Genomic DNA, 23,333 nt, shown 5'->3' with positions numbered 1-23,333 from the left:
CCATCAGGACATGCACCTCAACAAACACTTTCTAACGCTGATTTAGTTAAGAAGTTTGTTATAGGGGAAGCACCAGTACCTTGGAGTGAAACTCCTAGAGAAAAAGAGTGAACTAAGGAATGGAACACAATTAGTTTTGTTCCTTCTGAAAAGATTCTTGCTGAGCATCTTGCAAAAGCTGATGACATGCTGATAAATGATGATTTCAAGGCACAGCTGAGAGTTACTGCATTGAGTACAAGGCACCTTCAAGGTCAACACTCAATAACTCATGACAAGGTGAACAAAATTCAAGAAACTTTGATCCAGCAAGATATGAATGTGAAACTTGAAAAGAACAGATTTTTAAGCCAGTCTTTGACATAATTGCCTACATTGAGAAAACTCAGGAGAAGCAACAAACTCAAATTGAAGAAATTCTGAAGAATTAGGCTTCTCACCAACATCAACTCAATGAGATCCAATCCTCAGTGGAACTGTTTGTCTCTCTTCTTTTACCTACCGATGCCAAAAAGGGGGAGAAAGTGATTAAGTCAAAATACAAATCTATTCAGACACTGAAAAGAAAGGATAATGGAAATGATGACCAGGGAAACTCTGATAAGGGTGGAGGTCAAGGTCAAGGCAAAGGTTTTTTATCAAGTAAAGCTAGAATTACAAGTCAAGGAACAAGTTCTGATACTGGGAGAAGAATAAGTTCTGATACTGGTAAAATGATAAGTTCTGGTGAACATCTGGAACTTGATAAAGAAATTTCAAAACAGTTATTTCTTAAAGAAAATCCAGGAATGGACTTTGAGAGTCTAAAGGAAGAAGAAGCTAGACTCAAAGCAGAAGGTGTCAAGACAAAATCTAAAACTTCTGTTGTTGAAAAGAAATTTCCAAAGCCTAAGGGTATTGTGATAAAGGAAAGAACAAGTTCTGAGGCAACCAAAGCCAAATCACAGGTGGAAATTGATCCAAGGTCCAAGGGCAAAGAAAAAGTTGATGAACCTGTAAAGGTTTATATGCCAGTCATGGATGAAGAAATAATTGATGATGAAGAAGATGCTAATCTTACTCTGATGAATAAGAAGATTTTTCAAACAACCTCTGACATGGCTCATGTTGTTCAGAGTCAAGATATAGTAAGTTTTGATATGACAGTGAAGCAAGCAACCTCTGACATAGCTCAAGTTAGCTTGATATCAGAAAATAAGGAAAAGGAAACCTCTGACATTGCTCATATTAAACCTTCAAAGATACTCCTACCAGGATTCACCAAAGCTAAACAGGCTCAACCTTTGAAGACTGCAACAAGTGGTTTTGAAGCAAGAGTTGTTACAGGAAAGGAAGTAAGAGATAAATCTGGATTGGGTAGTTCTGATGAAAGAAAAGTACATAACACTAGCAATGATCCAACTTCCTTAAGTGAACCAGGTGTTGGAGCAACTCCTGAAAGATTGAATCGACTTGAATCTATATAAATGGTTTACCATACCTTCTTAAAAGAACATATCTTGTTATATTTCATGAAAGATGGAAAGGTATACCAGATTAAGTAGAATGCTATACCACTGAAGTATTTTGAGGAACTGGAACATGTTCTATTCCTACTTCAAGTGAAAGACAGATTAACAGATAGTGCTGCAGGATATTTAAAGTCTCAAATTCAGAAGAAACTTTATTCTGTAAAGTCTGACAGCACATATTGTCCCAAGTACAGAGATCACAAAGGTGATATTGTCGATATGAAGCCTAACTCTGCTAAGATTATAACTACTTTTCTGGGTTATAAGGCTGTGGAATTCAATCTAGAGTCTGACAAAGCATATCTGATAAGACTAGATCAGGAGATAAGAAAAACTAAGATAAATGATCTCAGAGCAGCTATTTTTCAAACTGGAGAAGATACAACTGAATTGATAAATGCTAAAATGAGGATGGTTAATGAACTTGAATATGCTGAGAGATGTTTGTTGAAGAACTATCTCAGGACAACTCCTAATATCAGAGAGATCAGAAATTGAAGCCAAGTCAAATATCTACAACTGCTTAAATTCTGAAGTATATACAGACTGAAGCTGTTATCAGAAGTTAAAGATGGTAAAGCTGAAAGGACTGTAAGTTGTAGTTTTCTAGTCAAATTCTCATGCATTTGTACTTAAGGTTTTTGACATCATCAAATATCTGTTGAACTTGTATATTATGCTAATTTATAAGTTGGGGGAGATTGTTAGATATATTTGATAATGTCATGTGCAATATGATTTGTGTTTAGTTTTCAGATCTTACTTAAACAGGACAAATCCGTACTTAACTGGAAATCAGCACTTATACTGAACACAGAGCTTAAGATATCAGAACTTAAGTTATCAGAACTTAAGATTCAGAAGATATTTATCAGAAGATAATATCAGGACTTAAGATGACTTTCAGATAAGGCAGGCGGCTGATTGAAAGGAAAGAAGATCGAGACTAAAACAGAAAGAATTGTGCATGAAGAAGGAATTCTATGAAGAATAGAATACTTGGAAGAAAAGATAACTAGTTGATATATTTTAGGAAGCAGAATTATATTCCATATCAATTAGAAGATTATCTTGTAACTATGTAGTATATAAACACAGGCATAGAGTTTACACTATAAGTGTTACGATTATCGAAGTTATTATTCTTGGTAACTCTAGCAGCTCTCGTGATAATTTGTTCATCGCTGAGAGAGAACAGTTCCATATTGTAACAGAGTTTATTGTGTTGAATAAAATCTATTTTCTGTTACTTGAGTTCTTATATTCGATTTGTTTGTGCTAAACACTGTATTCAACCCCCTTCTACAGTATGTGTGACCTAACAGGTAATTTACTAACTTCTGCATTAATTAAATAAATATTTTAAACATTTTTTTGTTTACAATTATTGACACTATTTGTATTGCAGAATTGGAGCTTTGATGTAAGCAAAAAAGTGGCTGCAACATATCCTATCTTCCTGAATAATATGGATAGTATTCTTGAAAAATACCCAACAAGAAAGATTCAGGATATTGACATGGTAAATAAACTAAATATATCTTGTAATTAGTTACATTATTTTTACTGATTTACAATTACTGAGTAATAGTAAATTTACTGATTTTCTGGGTTATTTTTACTGATTTATATATTGTAAATTTACTGATTTTTGAAATTTAAATCTTTACAGGTGTTCTTTCCAATATATGCCTATGAACATTACTACTTGATATGCTACAATTTGAAGAACACGGCTTATTATCTCATTGACAACATAAAAAAGGATGAAGATGTAAATATATATTATGGGAAAATACATATGATCCTGGTAATATAATTCTTACACTATCTGTTAATTCTTAAACTATTCTATATAAATTAATTTTTTAGTAAAAATGATTGTCACTGGTCAATCATTAAAATTTGACAGCGGGGTTGAATTATTTAATCATTAAAAACTTATTGATTTGTTTATGTTAATTTGAATCATAAACATAAACTGTTATGTTTATGCTTTTTTGGTTGTGGACGTTGTCTCATATTTTTAGTATTTTTGATTGTTTACGCGGTCCGAACAATTTAGGTAGTTGCAACTTTAACTCGTTTGAGCTTTTGGGTAGTTCTAATTTTGACTTGTTTTGCCTTTTAATTCTTATTTTTAGGCGTTGGGGTTAATTGTCTGTCATTTTAACTTGTTGGACTTCGTATCTTAAGTATATGTTTGTATTAGTGTTTGACTTAATGACAAACAAACATATTAACTATTATAATGTGACTTGTAACAAATAATGATTTATATTTGTATTAGTGTATTGGATTTGGTGGATGATTATAGCCAGTCGCATAGTTAGAATTTGAGTCTACTGCAAAATAAAAGAACTAATAAGTACATGTAATTTATTGATTACATTATTTTTTCATCACTGATAATCATTAACTAAAACTATGTAAATATTATTGATATATTAACGAGTTGCTCTACATTGCAGCACTCTCATTTTGCAAAGTATTTACAAGGAAAAGGTCTTAACGCTCTGGCTCAAACTGTTCGCAAGCTAAAGCTATCTTACATGAGGATGCTCTGGCAAACAGAATCAAACTCAAATGATTGCGCAGTTTTTCTTATGAGACACATGGAAACATACAAAGGAAATAACCATAGTTGGGAAACAAATTTGAAGCCTGAAGGGGTAATTAAAATAAAGCTCTATATATCTCATTTATTTATAGAATTTTTAAGAGTAAAATTATAATTAATATATATTGCTTTTATTTCAGTTTGCTCAGTACACACATATGATAAAGCTTTGAACCAAATACAACACTGCTATAATAACTTCCCATATTAATGAAAAAAGGGCTGCAATAGTAGAAGAGGCGGAGAGATTGTTCAAAGTTGATGCTGAACAGACAATCAAGAAGGTTGTTAATAGTAAAGTTGCCAAAGCTAGTACAAGCAAAAAGACAGTTACATTTGCATCAAATCTCACACAAACATTTGATGAAGCAAATTGACATTTCAGTTTGATGACTAGTAAATGTTAGACATATTTGAAAACTTATGCAATCTCTGTCATATTGCAAAATAAGTTACTACCTGATTCACTTTTTATTTGGGATTGAAATCGCAACTGTAATATACATTTAATTTGATGCAAATGAATGTGCAGATCCATTCTATATATGAAAATGAATTAATGTTTTGTTTTTCATTTTAATAGCTATAAATTAATGGAGACATTGTGTACTTATTTGTAGAATTATTTTTAAAGTAATGGTAATTTATCACTATACAACTTTATCACATAATCTTATTTAGAAAATAAAAAAGAGTATTAACTATAATGACTAGACACTAAACTAGTAACAGAGATAAAATTTGAGAAGAACAAATATATTCATATTTTATATACATAGTATTGTGTTTCTTATAAAGAAATTAATAGTATGTGAGGGATAAATCAGAAATTATAGCCAAATATACATAGTATTGTGTTTCTTTTAAAGAAACTGTTAATCCTAGTGAACTAACAATGAGATTTACAGAAGGGGGGTTGAATGTAAATCTCAAAACTTTTTCAAGTTTTGAGCAGTTTCAAAGGCTGTGTGTTTAAGATAAACAAGTGTGTGAATTGCTTTAAGCTAATACAGACAGATATATATTCAAGCACAAAAGTACAGAACACAACAGACCTTAAAAACTTTTCTGGTGGATTTGTTGTTCCACCAGAGATGGTATTTCAGAAAATCTGTGATTCAAGAAGTTGATCACAGCTGCATCCTAGTACAAACTAGATAATTTTTCTCAAGATTTTTCTAAACAGCTCTGGAAAAATTCTATTCTAATTACTAGCTGCTACTTGGTTTATATAACACCAAGTTTACAAGTGAAGACAAAGATAAAAAATACAATAATAAAATAAGTTCTCCACTTGTTTCTTCTCAATTTTACTCCAGTGCATTGTTGACTATTGCCTCTTTATACTAGAGTAGAACGGCTGCTTTTTCTGATGTTCCTGAAATAGGCTACCACATCTCAGTTGTCTCTGTCAACCCATGTGCCTCTATTTGTAGGTACAACTACCACTTGTCAACTGCTATTTAACAGAACATCCGTTGAAACCTTCATACGTTGATGGCTTTATCCGTTGATGTGTTAGCAGTTGAAGCTCCATCCGTTGATGCACTCATCCGTTAAAGGATGTTATCCGTTGAAGCTTTAGAGACATCCGTTGAAGCTTTGTTTCTCATCCGTTGAAGGTCTTTAAGTTATCAGTTGACACCATTTCATTTATACAAAATTACAAGGCATGAAATATTTACAATTGGCCTTCCTATCTGCATATCCTTTAGTAGTCAACATGACTTATAATTTCCCTCAATATTTAAGAATTATATCTCAAATTCAGAGACTGAAATGTGCTACAACACTAGACTTATTTCTAAGTAAAGCTACACCATCAACGGATAGCCAAAGTGGTCTTATCCGTTGAGGCTACAAACACTAGATTTCTACTTAAGTGTTTTGTTAAACATATCATCAAACTAATGCACATATATTCCTAACAATCTCCCCCTATTTATGTCTATAACAATTGTAGACATAAATTCAAGGTTAACTTGATGATAACAAAACACTTAACAAATATATAAACTGAAACTAAGTAGAAATTTAAAAGTGCTGCAAAAGTGTATGTACTAGAAGGTAATTGAAGATTTACAGTGTTTCCAAGGGTGCTCCTCTAGCCTGAGCAAATCATCTTTTTCTTCTTTGATCCCTGGTTTTCTTTCCTAGCCCTTTGTCATTTTCCTCAATTTGGAGTTGGAGTTGTCTGAAGAATTCAGCTTCATCTTCATCACTGATTTCCAACTTAGATTGCATTTCTTTGAGAGTTTCATTGCTGGCAATCTTGAGTTGGTCTTCAAGTCTGAAAAATCTTCTGACTCCTTTATCATCTCTGAATTCCATCAACCAATGAGGTGATTTGTGAATTGTAGTTCCCCTTTCTTGAATGAGTAAGGTTCTGGGCAAAGTATTGGGCTCCCTCCAAGTTTTCCTTATGTTGGCAATCTTGTTGAGAATTTCAGTCTTGGCAGTCCTGGTAAAGCCAGAATCCTTTTGTATGGCTGAAAAGACTCTGATCAAGGTAGAGTAGCCTTCATTCAGAATCCTGTAGAGAGGCCATGTTCTTTCCCCAGCTCCTTTGTATCTGAACACCAATCTCTCTGGTAGCTGTCTGTAAGCAGCAATTCCCCTTACATCCTCCAGCTCATCCAGATAGAGTTCAATGTCTGAAATTTCTTTTATGTCACGGATGTGAACATAATCATCTTTAGAAATGGGTGGCTTAGGGTTAGGTTTATGTTTTTGAGTGAATTTCTTAGAGTTTAGGGGAGGTGTAGATTTGGATTTTCTTTTCTGTTTCTTTGGTAGTGGAAGAGTGGTTAAAAAGGTAGGCAAATTGATGGTGTCCCAATCAATAGGTTCCTCTTTTGGGATGATTGGTTCACCATGGATGTTTATAGTGGGATCACCAACAAAGGGTTCAGGTATGGAAGGTAGAGATTTAGTTTCTTCAGTGTTGCCTTCACTCCTTCTATGTGCCTTGGCCTTTCTTCTGTTTCCCTTCTGCCATTTCTCTTTTTCCTCCATGCTTTCACCAAATATACTCCCAAAAACCTCATCTAATTTGCAATCTTGTCTTCACCCCTGACTTCAATTCCTTTCTCATTTTCAACTAGACTTGACTTTAGCTTTTGTTCAAGCTTTGCTTGTGCTCTTTTGTCAGCCTTGAGTTTTTCAGCTTCTTTCTTTAACCTTTTGGTTTCTTCCCTCTTGGCTATTGAGAATTTGGGATGTCCTTGCATCACACATATGCTCTTTCCCTCTCTAAAGATAATAGCCATGTTTCTCCTTACTGCCTCATCCATGGTCTCCTTGTGTTTTATGATGCTTGTACCCAAAACTTTGTCTTCATCAGGCTTTGGAAGAGGAAAGTCCACTTCTTTCATCTGAGCAAAGTCTAGAGGGTTCTTTGTGGAGTCCTTGCTGGATCTGGTGTTGGGCTTGAGAACCATAGGTTTTAGATTCTTGAAAGAAGTCTCTCCAACCTTATTTCTCCTTTCTGGCTTGTGCTCCATATTGATTGGTTCAACCTTTGTGCTATGTTTCACAGATATTGATTTATCTTGTGTTGAGCCAAACAGTTGTTGCATCCTTTCATCAATTCTCCTCCTTTGCTCTTTTACTTGAATTTCAGCTGCTGCTAGCTGGATTAAATCAATTCCATCAGGCTTTCCTTTGATTTGAATGATTGGAGAAGTAGTGATGGCAGGAACTAGCACTTTAGATATTTGGATTTTTGTAGATGGCTCTCCTTCCCCTTCCCTTTTACTCTCCCCCTTTTTGTTATCATCAAGGAGAGGGGTCAAGCCCTGTGCTTTTGCCAGCTGCATAAGTAGATTTGTTTGAGATTGTTGGTTGTGAAGAATGGTGGCCACAGAATCTTCAATAACTTGAACTCTGTCTTCCAATTTGGCCAGCCTCTTTTCAGTATGTGATTCCTTTTTCAATCTCAACAAAATGTCCTGCATTGTACCAAAGGGCATGACTGTATCCAATTTTTCAGAATTGTAGGATTTCAAGTCAGCAATATCCTTTCTGAGTTCATCCACACTCAGATTCTGTCTTACTTGCTGCAACTTCATGAGATGCAGTGAGTCCAAGTGAGCTGTAAGGATAGCCTTTGTACCAGCATGAGAAGTTTTCTGAATGGCCTGTTTGATAGTACTGATTTGTTTGACTAAGGAGACATTGAATTGCCCTGTTGTAGACTCCTTTGTGAAGGCCCATTCAGGTAGATTTGGAATAGAACTAGGGCCTTCATCTCCCCCTAAGTTCATGCTTCCATCAGAAGAAACAAAGTCATCATCATCAGAATTTACTCCAAATTCTTCAAATGACTCACCAGCTGTTGAAGGCATCTTGTTAATAGCAGTTTTATCCCTTTGAAGAGATGTTGTTGTATGTACTAGATGTAGTGTCTTTTCTGCCTCCACATTGCCCTGTGCAGCCAGTACTTGATAGGCTGAAACAGGATGAGTAAAAGTGTCAGCATCCAAGGAAATGTTATCAATTACAGCTTTGTAATGTTGCTGAAATTGTCTTTCCTTTTCAGCATCATTCACAATCATTGACTCACTAGCAATGGCTGGATCCATCCTTATATCTGTTGTACCTGCCTTTCTCTCATTTTCTCTATGTTCTTGCATCAGGGGCTCCCCCTGGCTCACACAACTCACTCCCTCACCTTCACCTACTAAGGTGGTACTCCTCTCACTTACTTTTGCCATGCTGGAAGAAATAGCATGCATATTTGAGCTCTCAATCTCTCCTTTTGCCTGGGAGCAACCCAGCCTCTCACTCAAATTGTTACTCCCTTCCCTCAGTCCTAGAAGTGATTGTACAGTAATCAAGTCTTCTACACTTGGAATTGTTTCAGTTGTGTGTGTAGAGACTATCAACGGATGAGGAATAGCCGTTGAAGGTGAAACTGATGGTATCAATGGATAACTGCTGTTAAGCTTATCCGTTGAAGAACAACCACTTGTCAACGGATGAGTGATATTCGTTGAAGAAGGAAAAGAAGTAGAAATTGAAAGTGATATAACTGTTGAATCTGTGTAGATTGATATGAGTTTTGGTGACACAGATCCTTCAATTACATCTGAAAGAATTTGCGGGTGATCCAACAAATCATCTAAAAGATGATGATCACCTGTATTTGAGTGGGGCTCCTCCCTGAGTTGTAAAGAGGGAGAATCAGAAATTGATGGGAATAACATATCCACATCTAGAGATGGTGAGGAAGTGTGTGGTGATTGATGTGTGTTAATTGTGAGAGAATGGGGCTGTGACTCCACATTTGTTGGAGCCACATCAAACTGAGTTTGAGAAGGCATAGATACAGATGGATGTATCTGTGCAGTGTGTGCACCCTGTGTAGAAGATTGGGTTCTAGCTCTCTTTCTTCTAATAAAGGCTTTTGTTGGTGAGTGTTTGGCTTTAGTGTCCCTCCCTCGTTTGTGTGTTCCTGGTTGGGAACTATTTTCAATAGTTACATCCTTTTGGGAGGATGCAGCTAGGGATATGCTAGTAACCTTTTCAACCACCATAACTTTTTGAGAAACTGTGGCTTGGCTAGCTTGGGAAGCACTTTTCTCTCCTTCCTTATCCTGGGGGTTTCTTTGATGTTCACCCCTCCCCTCACCACTCACACCCTGTTCACTCCCCTCAGGGTTAATGGTAGGTGTTACAACTGTTGTCTTTTGAGAAACAACAGAGGTGGTTTTCTTTGTCTTTGATTTTGAAAGTTTAGTTTTGGTGACCTTAGTAGGAATCTGTTGGGGCATTGTCACAGATTCCATGGCCACACTAGAAGATAAAGAAATAGAGGGGTTGGAAGAAGTAGGAGTTGTAGAAGCAATTACCTCACCTACCTGTGGTGCATTCATGATTGGTAAATATACCAATGGCACACTGATGTTGAGATCCATTCTCAATAAATCTGCAAGAACTCTTTTCTCTTGTGCCCAGCACTTGAGTTTATTATTCTCATTCATAATGACCAAACCTTCAGCAACATGGTTAGCCAATAACATAAAGAATCTAGCATAATAGATGTTATTAGGTCTATTAGCTTTGTTACCTAATCTAGTACCCAATTCTAGCATAATATAGTTGCTAAAATTAAAATACCTATCAAAAACAAGCATATAGAGCATATTAACAAGAGATGAAGTTATGGCATCAAAATTGCTAATTTTCCCAGAGAAAACCTTGATAAAGGCATCCCCAAGAAAACTCCATTCTTTCCTAAGGCCTTTTCTTCTAATACTCCCTAAACTAGCAGAGTTAAGAGAATAACCTATGGAATCTAACATGCTGGATACTCATTATCAGTGTGTGGTGTCATGGCATTGTTTTCAGGTAATTTAAAACATGCTAGTAAGTCATCACAATTAACACAGTGATTTTTACCTTTGAGAGTGAAGGAGATAGTCATATCTATGGAGTTGAACTCAGCAGATGTCCAAATCTCCTCAACTACTTCACAGTAAATCGTTGGGGCTTCCAGCATTGCATAGCTAAGTTTACAGTTTTTGATGAAGTCCATCATTTTGTGATAATCTGAGTGGGCTTCATTCTTTTCTACCAAAGCTATGAAATTGTTCTTCTCATAGATGAACCCAGATTGAGACATAATCTTTACTACTGGTGCCATTGTTGTGAGTAGAAATTGCAGAGAATAACTTGAAGGTTTTGCAGAGAGAAAATGGTAAAAGCTTTGAAATTTCAAGAAAGCGTAAAGTAAAAATGAAAAATCAGAAGGGCTTATATACTTTCTCAAATTAAAAAGCATAAATAAGAGATTTAACAATAAATATATGTAAGTGAATTTCAGCCGTTTAAGAATAAACTGTAAGTATTCTAAAAACTACCTTTAAAACAAATACATACAGCTGTATGTATGAGTATCAACGGTTAAGACAATAGAATCAACGGCTGTGAAACACTTGAATCGACTGATGTGATATTTCAACGGATAAGGTAAACTGTCATCCGTTGAAGAGCACTTCAGTTTTATCCGTTGACAGATAACAATTCCAGAAATGTATATGACTTTCAACGGATAATGAACATCCGTTGACAGAACAATTTTGACTTTCAACGGATAGGGAATATCCGTTGATGGAATAAACTGTGTTAAAAATCAAATTTGTTCTTGCAGCTGATACATTTCAGGCTTTAATTCAAATTGCAATAAGGACATGAATTTTAAGAGTAATTAAGCATACCTAGCTCACTTACCAATCTTGTGAATGTTGATTCATCAAGTGGCTTGGTAAATATGTCTGCAATTTGTTGTTCACTTGGAACAAAATGAAGTTCCACTGTACCTTTCATCACATGTTCCCTAATGAAGTGGTACTTGATATCAATGTGCTTGGTCCTTGAGTGCTGCACATGATTCTCTGTTATGGCTATGGCACTTGTGTTGTCACAAAAAATAGGAATTCTATCAACATGTAGTCCATAATCAAGGAGTTGATTCCTCATCCATAACACTTGAGAGCAGCAACTTCCAGCAGCAATGTATTCAGCCTCAGCTGTAGAAGTAGAGACTGAATTTTGCTTTTTGCTAAACCACGATACAAGCTTGTTTCCCAGGAATTGGCAGGAGCCTGTTGTACTTTTCCTGTCTATTTTGCAACCTGCATAGTCTGCATCTGAGTAGCCAATTAGATCAAAACCAGACTCTCTAGGGTACCAAATTCCTAGATTTGGAGTCCCCTTGAGATATCTGAAAATTCTTTTAATAGCTACTAAGTGAGATTCTTTAGGGTCAGCTTGAAATCTAGCACAGAGACATGTAGAAAACATTATATCTGGTCTACTGGCAGTTAAATATAAAAGTGAACCAACCATGCCTCTATAACTTGTAATGTCCACATACCTTTCAGTCTTATTTAATTCAAGTTTGGTGGCAGTGGCCATGGGAGTTTTTGCAGATGAACATTCTATTAAGTCAAACTTCTTTAAAAGATCATAAATATATTTAGTTTGACTAATGAAAATTCCATCACTAACTTGTTTAACTTGTAAACCAAGAAAATAGGTTAGTTCTCCCATCAGGCTCATTTCATAATTACTTTGCATTAGCTTAGCAAACTTTTTACAAAGCTTATCATCTGTAGATCCAAATATTATGTCATCTACATAAATTTGAACAAGTATACTAGAGCCATTAACATTCCTAAAGAAGAGAGTTTTATCAACAGTACCTCTAGTGAATTGATTCTCCAAAAGAAATTTTGATAAGGTTTCATACCAGGCTCTAGGTGCTTGCTTCAGTCCATAGAGTGCTTTCAACAGATAATACACATAGTCTGGAAAATTTGGATCTTCAAACCCTGGAGGTTGACTTACATAAACTTCTTCCTCCAATTTCCCATTTAGAAATGCACTCTTGACATCCATTTGATAGACTTTGAAATTGGCATGGGCTGCATAGGCTAGAAAAATTCTGATGGCTTCAAGTCTTGCAACAGGAGCATATGTCTCATCAAAATCTATTCCCTCTTGTTGAGAATAACCTTTAGCAACCAATCTGGCTTTATTCCTTATGACAATGCCATTTTCATCCATCTTGTTTCTGAATACCCATTTTGTGTCAATAGGACTCTTGTTCTTTGGTTTGGGTACCAGCTTCCAAACTTTGTTTCTCTCAAATTGGTTCAGCTCTTCCTGCATAGCTAATATCCAATCTGGATCTAATAAAGCTTCTTCCACTTTCTTAGGTTCCTCCTGAGATAGAAAACTACTATACAGACATTCATCTTGAGTAGCTTTTCTTGTTTGCACTTTAGATGATGCATCACCAATGATCAGTTCAAAGGGATGATTCTTGGTCCATTTCCTTTGAGGTGGAAGGTATACTCTAGATGAGGTGGCCTCAGTATTGTCATGATGTGAGACAGAGTGTTGATTAGTTGAAACTCCCCCTGAGTTGTTGGTCCTTTGCAGGGAACTTGGAGTTCTATCAACTGATGATGTAAATTGATTATCCGTTGATGAACTATGATCAACGGATGCTTCATTTTGTACTTCAACGGATGATGCACTATGTCTTTCAACGGATACTGCATTGCCTTTATCAACGGATGCAGAATTTTGTGCATTATCCAAGGGCATGTTTTGAATCCCTTTAGAAGTGTCATCTCCATCAGTCTCCTCTTCACTATCATCACAATATATCTCAATGTTGTCAAATTTGAGTCTCTCATGGTGTCCCTCATCTGTTAGTCCATCAATCTTTTTATCATCAAACACAACATGCACAGATTCCATAACAATGTTGGTTCTTAGATTGTAGACCCTATAAGATTTTCCAGCTGAGTAACCAACAAATATCCCTTCATCAGCCTTTGCATCAAACTTCCCTTTATGGTCAAATTGATTTCTCAGTATAAAGCATTTACATCCAAAGACATGAAGAAAGTTTAGAGTTGGTTTTCTTCTCTTGAATAACTGATAAGGAGTCATGCCTTTAGCTTGATTGATCAAAGAAATATTCTGAGTGTAGCAGGCACAATTAACAGCTTCAGCCCAGAAATATGTTGGTAACTTTGATTCTTCAAGCATTGTTCTAGCAGCCTCAATTAAAGATCTGTTCTTTCTTTCAACTACCCCATTTTGCTGAGGTGTTCTTGGAGCTGAGAACTCATGCATGATTCCATTTTCTTCACAGAACAGCCTCATTATCAAATTCTTGAACTCAGTTCCATTGTCACTCCTGATATTCATAACCTTCAAGTCAGGATGATTATTGACTTGCCTGATGTGATTGATAATGATTTCACTTGCTTCATCCTTTGATCCAAGAAAATAGACCCATGAAAACTTTGAGAAATCATCTACAATCACTAAGCAATATCTTTTTCTTGCAATTGACAATACATTGACTGGTCCAAACAAATCCATATGTAGCAGCTGTAATGGTTCATCAATTGTTGTTTTAAGCTTCTTTTTGAATGATGTTTTCCTTTGTTTGCCTTTCTGACAAGCATCACACAAACCATCCCTTGAGAATTCAACAAGAGGAATTCCTCTAACTAAGTCCTTTTTGACTAGATCATTCATTATCTTGAAATTCAAATGGGATAGCTTCTTGTGCCATAGCCAACTTTCAACTGGACTTGCTTTGCTGAAGAGACAAGTAATAGATTCTGCATCAGTAGAGTTGAAGTCAGCTAAGTACACATTTCCTTTTCTAACTCCAGTTAGAACCACTTTGTTGTCTTTCTTACTAGTGACAACACAGGCTTCAGAATTGAAGGAAATTGTATTCCCTCTATCACATAGTTGACTGATGCTCAGTAAGTTGTGCTTGAGACCATCAACTAATGCAACTTCATCAATGATGACATTCCTTGTTGAAATCAAGCCATATCCCATAGTAAACCCTTTGCTGTCATCTCCAAAGGTTATGCTAGGGCCAGCTCTCTCCTTAAACTCTGTGAGCAGGGAGAAATCTCCTGTCATGTGTCTTGAACAGCCACTGTCCAAATACCATAGATTTCTTCTGTTTCCCTGCACACCATAAAATCAATCAAGTTGATTTTGGTACCCAAGTTTCCTTGGGTCCATTCATGTTAGCCTTTCTCCTAGACTTCATTCCTCCTGCATCTTTAGACTTAGGTAAATTTGAGTCAACCTTGATCTTAGATGTAGTTGGTTGAGGTGTAGGGTTAGTCACAGAATCATTTAGCACATTTGGAATTTGATAAGGCATGGATTGTGCAAACATGTTATTCCACATAGGCATATTGTATGGCATTTGAGGCATACTAAATGCAGCAAGATAAGGATTGTTAAAATATGGCATGTTTGCAAAATGTGCATAAGGATTCTGTTGAGACATAACAGGCATAGCATGCAAAGGTGATGCAGACATATTAGGCATGGAAGAGGGTACAGGTATGGGAGTTTTCTTAATAGATTTGCAATTAGCAGATAGATGATTAACACTATTACAATGCACACAGCTTTTTCTAGGAGCATACTTATCAGGTGTGTAATTGTTATGTTTGTTAACCCCTACCTTCCCATTTCTATTAGATTTCCTTTTAGTTTCCTTTTTATCCTCAACCACTTTGAGCCTATTCTTTAACTGTTCTAAGGTCATGTGTCCTATATTCACCTTACTGAAATCTTTGGATGTGCTTGCTTCTTCTTTGACAAAGTTCTTGGAAGTTGAACCAAACTTTTTGTTGAGTTTCTTTAGATTTTCACTTTTAGAAACATCTGCCTGTTTTAATTGAGGAACCTTCAACGGATGCTCCTTTTCTTCCTTCAACGGATAATTTTCATCATCCGTTGATTCCACATCCGTTGATAGCCCATTAATTAATTCCATTTTCTTTTTGTTTTTATCCCAGGCAGTTTCACAATTCAATTCCTTGGACCTTGACAATTTGAGCACTAACATCCCTAGATGTCTTCCAGGCTTTAATCACCTCTTGCTCTCTCTCTAATTGATTAGAAAGTATTTCTACTTTCTTAACAGATTCAGCTAGTTCATTTTCAACAGATATACAATATAGCTTAGTTTTCTCTAGGTCAATCAACTTATCTTCTAACACAGCATTTCTATTACTTAAAAATAGATTGTTCTCTTTAATCCTACTATTTTCTTTAGCAAGAGATTTAAGAGACACACGCAAGTGATACAATTCAGTAGACATGTCATTAAAAGCATCATTGCACTCTTCTTTAGTAAGCTGTGTTAAATCAGTAGTGATTACCTGGTTGCTTGATGAACTAACTTCATTTTCCTCAGAATCAGCCATGAGAGCCAAGTTGACATATTCCACATCTTCATCCTCTTCTTCTCCATCAGCTGCCCAGTCTTTTTCTTGAGTAATGAAAGCCTTCTCCTTTTGCTTGAGCAGATCAAAATATTTCTTTTTGTAATCTACTTGGTCAAATTTCTTCTTTTCAGAAGTTGGCTTTCTGCACTCACTTGCAAAGTGTCCACTTATGCCACAATTGAAACACTTGAACTTGGATTTGTCCACCATGTTCTTATGAGGTTTAGTGGCTCTAGTGTTTTTCTTAAATTTCATCTTTGCAAATCTTCTGGACAGAAATGCAAGATGCTCATCAATACCATCAGAGTCATCTTGGCTGGAGTTGTCTTCATTCTCAGCAACTTGCTCCTTCCCCTTGCTTGATTCTGATTTGCTTGTGCCATCTTTGGAGTTTAATGTTGATCTCACAGTTTCTTGTCTGCATTCTTTCTCATTTTCAACTACCAAGGCAACTGAACCTCCTTTATTTCTTCCCTTCTCCAATACCTCATCCTGTTCCAGCTCTAGTTCATAAGTCTTCAAGATTCCATATAATCTTTCAAGAGTGAAGTCCTTATAATCTTGAGAGTTTCTCAAGGAGACAGTCATGGGTTTCCATTCCTTTGGCAAGGATCTTAAAAATTTAAGATTTGAATCCTTCACCTGGTACACTCTACCATACAGCTTCAGTCCATTCAACAGCTTTTGGAATCTATTGAATGTGTCATTTAAAGATTCATTTTCTTCAAAATGAAAATACTCATACTGTTGAATGAGAAGCTGCATTTTGTTTTCTTTTACTTGTTCTGTACCTTCACACAGTAGCTGAACTGTGTCCCAAACCTCTTTGGCAGTTGTGCAATTTATCACATTATCAAACATATCCTTGTCAAGACCATTAAACAAAATGTTCATAGCCTTCTTATCCTTGTGGACTTCTTCTGTGTCTTCCATTGTCCATTCTGCTCTAGGTTTTGGAATGGATTGACCAACAACAATTGTGGCTGTAGCAACTGTGGCTACTTTGTGGGGAATGTGAGGACCATTCTCAATGCAGTTTACATAACCTTCATCTTGGGAGAGTAGATGAAGGTGCATTTTCACCTTCCAATGGTGATAACTGTCTTTGTCAAGAACTGGGATTTTTACTCCAATATCCTTCTTACTCATCTTTGTTAGTTTCCAAGAACTTTAAACTCTTTGTGTATCAAGAGCCTGCTCTGATACCAATTGTTAATCCTAGTGAACTAACAATGAGATTTACAGAAGGGGGGTTGAATGTAAATCTCAAAACTTTTTCAAGTTTTGAGCAGTTTCAAAGGCTGTGTGTTTAAGATAAACAAGTGTGTGAATTGCTTTAAGCTAATACAGACATATATATATTCAAGCACAAAAGTACAGAACACAACAGACCTTAAAAACTTTTCTGGTGGATTTGTTGTTCCACCAGAGATGGTATTTCAGAAAATCTGTGATTCAAGAAGTTGATCACAGCTGCATCCTAGTACAAACTAGATAATTTTTCTCAAGATTTTTCTAAACAGCTCTGGAAAAATTCTATTCTAATTACTAGCTGCTACTTGGTTTATATAACACCAAGTTTACAAGTGAAGACAAAGATAAAAAGTACAATAATAAAATAAGTTCTCCACTTGTTTCTTCTCCATTTTACTCCAGTGCATTGTTGACTATTGCCTCTTTATACTAGAGTAGAACGGCTGCTTTTTCTGATGTTCCTGAAATAGGCTACCACATCTCAGTTGTCTCTGTCAACCCATGTGCCTCTGTTTGTAGGTACAACTACCACTTGTCAACTGCTATTTAACAGAACATCCGTTGAAGCCTTCATCCGTTGATGGCTTTATCCGTTGATGTGTTAGCAGTTGAAGCTCCATCCGTTGATGCACTCATCCGTTGAAGGATGTTATCCGTTGAAGCTTTAGAGACATCCGTTGAAGCTTTGTTTCTCATCCGTTGAAGGTCTTTAAGTTATCAGTTGACACCATTTCATTTATACAAAATTACAAGGCATGAAATATTTACAATTGGCCTTCCTATCTGCATATCCTTTAGTAGTCAACATGACTTATAATTTCCCTCAACATTTAAGAATTATATCTCAAATTCAGAGACTGAAATGTGCTACAACACTAGACTTATTTCTAAGTAAAGCTACACCATCAACGGATAACCAAAGTGGTCTTATCCGTTGAGGCTACAAACACTAGATTTCTACTTAAGTGTTTTGTTAAACATATCATCAAACTAATGCACATATATTCCTAACAGAAACTAATATTATATGATGAATAAATAAGAAATTATAGCCAAGTAATAACTAATATGTGTTTCAAAATCAGTAAAACATCAAAAAGAAATCAGTAATCAGTAGAGTATGATTTGAACACCTCACTTAGTTTTTCATGTGTGCGCGCTGGTTGTCAATTCTATAACAGCGAAAGTACACCGAGATATGTCAATAATCGTTTATCCGGGATTCAGTAATCAGAAATCAAGTAACATTCCAAAATATACTATACATGTAAAAAATATAAAAGTAAAAAGCCTTAAAAAATTTCCATAAAAAGGATAAATTCATTCCAAAATATTTGAATCAATTTATTCTGCAACTCTGTTCTTCCTCTTATGACATCTCCTTGCATCATGAGTATCTGCCTTGCATAAAGTACATTTCCGACTTCGTTTTTTGGCTTTCATCACAGCTTTCTCTCTTGAGCTAATTAGTCTCTTAAAATAGTTACCTTTGTTCTTGCAGACATTTGGTATGAGAACACTAATTTCTTCTGTAGGTTGTTCTCCAACCATAGCAGCCATGTGATCTCTCTTAGTAAATTCAACATCGCAACCACCTTGATCATCCAAGTAACTATTCAACTGCTTTATAGTCTGGTGCACATAATCGAGCTTTTCAAAAATCATTCCAGCCTTATTAACAGCTTGACGAAAATCATACCAAATATGAGTCAATTTCAAAGACGCCTGTTCTATCTTGGTATAATCATTTTCTACTGAAACAGAATTAGACAGAGTCCCAGAATTATCAACTTTAATCCAATGATTAAGAGCAAGCCTCAAGGGATATTTTGTGACTCCAATTTACTTCAAACCACAAAATACATGTCTACAAACTATTCCACACATTACAAATTTTTGGCAAGAACACCCAACATGATCTCTACTAACAGACACCTGCACAAAAATACATATAAAAATAAATTAACTAAGATACTAGAAAATTTGAAAACTGCAATAAAAAAATTAATTAAAGGAATCAGCAATAAAACTTCTAAGGAGTTGTAATATGCTTGTACGCTTATACTAGAATAGTGAAATAATTATTACAAGTAAATTAGTTAACCTTGGTTTCCTGATCCAAATATTAAGAACTAATTTTAATTTTTCAATTAAAAAAATACTATAAATTTATAAAAGCAATAACATACATTAACTTAAATAATCAATAATATGCATAAAATTAATCACCTTGAATAGTTTATCTTTAACTTTGACATCCCTGATTTCCATATGCGTAACCCCTTCAATTTCCTCACTCATTCACTTTATTTGCATGTCCAAACAAGAACAAATTATTTCTTCTTGAACTTTATAAAATATTGCACGGGTGAATAAAGTTGTCGCATCATCTTCAATAAACCATCTAGATAAAGTCTCTGGAATACTTGTTTTTTACTCATGATCGAGCCTTGCAGTTTCGTTCCTTTGCCTTTCCATTGCACTTTGAAAATGCAACCAAAATTCACACAATGTATCTCCTTGCCTATGGAACTACCCAAAAAAAAAAAATTCACTCTTTGATCTTGAAGTTGTTCTCATTAGACCAAACATAGGCTCGTCTCTAAAAAATGCTGGAATCCAAGAAGATCTGATGCAATACATCTCTGAAAGCCACTTATTATCTTCCAAATTAAACTCCTTTATAACTTCTTTCCACCCAATCTCAAACTCATCAATCTCTAAAACCGATGACCATATATAAGCCTTCATTTTCTCCATAAAATCGGTCTCTTTGCACAAACGATTACCTAGCTGTAAAATTTAGACAAAAAATATAATAAAAGATTATAACTATTATTATTTAGCACGACTTCAAATAGAGTATGACAAATAAATTTTATTTTCAAAAGGAATGCAAGGACATATTTTAACAAATATAATAATATTTTTAACAAACATTTTCAGGAGAGACAAATCCCATTGAGACCTTTATACATGACTGTGAGAATACAAATATTAATGTGAGCTATCAGGGGCTGGGGCACTGAGCACAAAATGTGCCAAAAACAGAATGCTGGCTGTACTATTATTTACTCTGATTTATATTCATTCAAACCCCAATGAAGAAAGTAGAAAGGTGGTAGGGATAAGAGTTTTAAAAGAAACAAATTCCATTGGTCCATGTTCACAAACTACTAACTTAAATACTTCTAATAGTAGAACAAATACGTGGAAAATTATATGTTAATCTCAAGAGAGACGCGTGTGCCATGAAAAAGAAAGCATATGCTAAATCATAAGTGAAGCAGGACTTCTGTAACTAAACTTCAATCATTTTGGAATTTTTGGTTTCCATTTCTATTATGTATTTTGCTTTCTCATCTAATGAATTCTGAAATTTTCCAAATTAGCTTTTAAGGGGTCCATAGGATCATTACTGATGAACGCAAAAAGAAGGCCAATACCAAAATAGTGCCTCTGTCACGCTATAACAGAGCTGCTAGAAAAATGATTGCTGCATCATCTCAAATCGTGTAACTTTTACATAATTTTTAATAATTCGTGAAAATATTTACAAGTATATAGTTCAGTTTTTAGTGAGAATTATGTTAACAGGACAATCACATGTAAAATGTTTGTAAATTATGATATAACAAGAGTATAATCAACCATTGATTATTATAATCAGCAACTAGAAAAAACTAAATTTTCATATACTATACCTTAATAGGAAATTTTTGCATAATGTGCCACATGCAAAGGCGATGCTTAATAGCAAGCAAACCATTTTCGGCAGAAAATGCATTACGAATAGTGACCTTCATAGCAGGACACTGATCAGTCACAATGACAACTGCATTTCTTCCAATAGCTTTTTTAAGATTACTAAAAGCCCAAGTGTAATCACCAATACTTTCATGTGATAGAAGGCAAGCGGCAAAAGTAACACACTTGTCGTGTTTATCCACACCAGTGAAAGGGGCAAAGATTATATTGTACCTGAGATATAAAAATTAGTAAATGTTACAAACATAATCATTAAACATTACTAACAGAAATCACTAAATATATATGAGTTGTTTAATTTTCTTTTGAAAGTACAATTTTCATACTTGTTTGTATCAAAAGTCGCATCAAACGATATTGCATCACTATATAGTTCGAAATTCCGTCGACCGATTGCATCGGCCCAGAAAAGCTTTGTCAAATGCCCACCAGAATCAACGTCATAATCAAAATAAAAAGATTCTGATGTTTCTTGAATGACCTTAAACTTATCAATAATCATCTGTCCATCCATTTCACCAACAAATGATTTCAAATCGCGATTAAAATTTCTAAAATCACGTAAGGAAGCACCTACATTGGCATAACCACCTGCTTGTTCCTTCGCGAAGCCAAAACTTTTGCTAGGACCAATATTCACTTTCGCAGCATCAAAAAAAATATTTCTCAAACTAATATTCATCTCTCTATTAGACCTCAAAAATTGTCGACCAGATTCAGTAGCCAAAGGATGGTTATGGACTTCAACAAAAGTTTGAATAAAATATTTATCTTCACCCATAAACTTCAGGACAATTTTGGCTTTGCAACCACACCTTTGAGAAACAGTCCGTCGTCTCTTAAAAGATTTTCTCTCATCGTAAAAATCATTAAATTCTTCACAACTACAAACATAATGTTTAAGAAGAATAGTCTTAACATCATCTTTATCTTTCTTTTCTGTTCCCTTGCGAACACCAAAACCACCAAGATAAGCATATTCTTTGTAAAATATGTATCCTTTATCTAAACTAACAAAAACTTGATTTTCGAATGGAACGTTGATATCACCAACACAACTTGGTTTATAATACTTCCTACCACCAGGAGACACTATGTAATCTATAATTGAACATTCACTATCTACTGATCCTCCTACACTACTAACAACACTACTACAATTAATCAGAGAAACATCACCCCAACTTGAACCTGGAAATTAAAACATTATCATGATTAGTACAAACCTATCATGACTAATAAAATTACTTTTAAAAACTGAATTGAAATATACACTTAGATCAAAATATGAGTAATCAGTTTTTGTTCAACAGATTAATCTCATGAATTAATATAACAATAGCAAAAATCAATTAACGAACATAATCAATAAAATTAACGTATACACCTAGCTCAACTTAGATTTTACAAATTAAACACCTAATTAGGATTTATAGTATAATTACAAAATAATTACAAATTATAAACTAAAAAACAAAAAATCAATGTTTGCGCAGTTGATTAGCTAAAATCAATTACTAATATAACTATAAAAATTACAAAGAACTTCGTTAATCAATATATAATGAAAAAATAATGGAAAAAATCTAAAAAACAACATGATTAGATCACAAATTTAACAATTCAACAAAGAGACTAACATAAAACGATACATAATACCTTGATTATCACTGATTTTGGTCAAATCTGATATAATCATCTTCAAAAACACATAATTAGCTACGGAAGCTTATAAACGAGAGAGAGAGATTGAGCGAGAGAGTGAGAGAGAGACGGAGATACATGTATCAAGAGATACAGAGTTCGACTGAGAGAAAATTGCAGAAGAGAGAGAAGGAAAATATGGTTATGACATAGTTAATGCTGAGATAAATGTCTTTTTTATTTTTTTTTATTTTGATTGAAATAAACGGTTGTGATTAAAGATGGCTCTTAATAGATCAATGGTGCAGATTGGGTTTGTAGTTTGTATTGTATTTGAGCACTTGTCTCTCTCTCTCTCTATATATATATTACAATATCGTTATTTCTAAATTCCGCCTCCTCAAAAATATATAATATTTAATGATATTTACCATAACTATGAATTTAGATACGTGAATTCAAGTATATTTATAATTAAAATTGTCAAAAATATTTTTTATTAATTTATTTAAAATGTAATAAATTATAAAAACATATTAGTTACTCTGAAAAAATATTTCGGCTCGGCAACCTCCTGTTAGGGAGTCGAACATAAATCCTATCGGGAATCTGAACTATGATACTGCGAAAAGGAATAAGTCGCTCTGACAGATATTAGGAAAATAATTAAGCTATGTTTATAAGTTTTAAGGTAAAGTAAATAAGATTTTGGCTCGCATGCACAGGTGTTACTAAAAATTA

General features: G+C 34.7%; 2 protein-coding genes across 2 annotated transcripts; both read right to left on the bottom strand.

The window, feature by feature from the left end:
* Positions 1 to 18,524: 18,524 nt before the first annotated feature.
* On the bottom strand, positions 18,525 to 19,481 carry LOC141691205 (uncharacterized). The gene is made up of 3 exons (XM_074495942.1): positions 19,410 to 19,481; positions 19,034 to 19,115; positions 18,525 to 18,934 (listed from the first exon to the last, which is right to left on the bottom strand). Exons 1-3 carry the CDS (start codon positions 19,479 to 19,481, stop codon positions 18,525 to 18,527), a joined length of 564 nt encoding a protein of 187 aa, XP_074352043.1.
* Positions 19,445 to 22,759, bottom strand: LOC141690351 (protein FAR1-RELATED SEQUENCE 5-like). Its single transcript, XM_074495143.1, has 4 exons — positions 22,608 to 22,759; positions 21,275 to 22,139; positions 20,885 to 21,161; positions 19,445 to 19,973 (listed from the first exon to the last, which is right to left on the bottom strand). Exons 1-4 carry the CDS (start codon positions 22,645 to 22,647, stop codon positions 19,713 to 19,715), a joined length of 1,443 nt encoding a protein of 480 aa, XP_074351244.1. The 5' UTR covers positions 22,648 to 22,759; the 3' UTR covers positions 19,445 to 19,712.
* Positions 22,760 to 23,333: the final 574 nt, after the last annotated feature.

Source organism: Apium graveolens, chromosome 10 (assembly GCF_009905375.1).
Source record: "Apium graveolens cultivar Ventura chromosome 10, ASM990537v1, whole genome shotgun sequence".
Lineage (NCBI taxonomy): Eukaryota > Viridiplantae > Streptophyta > Magnoliopsida > Apiales > Apiaceae > Apium > Apium graveolens.
The sequence above is the reverse complement of the archived record's forward strand: the minus strand, read 5'-3'. Positions and strand labels throughout refer to the sequence as shown.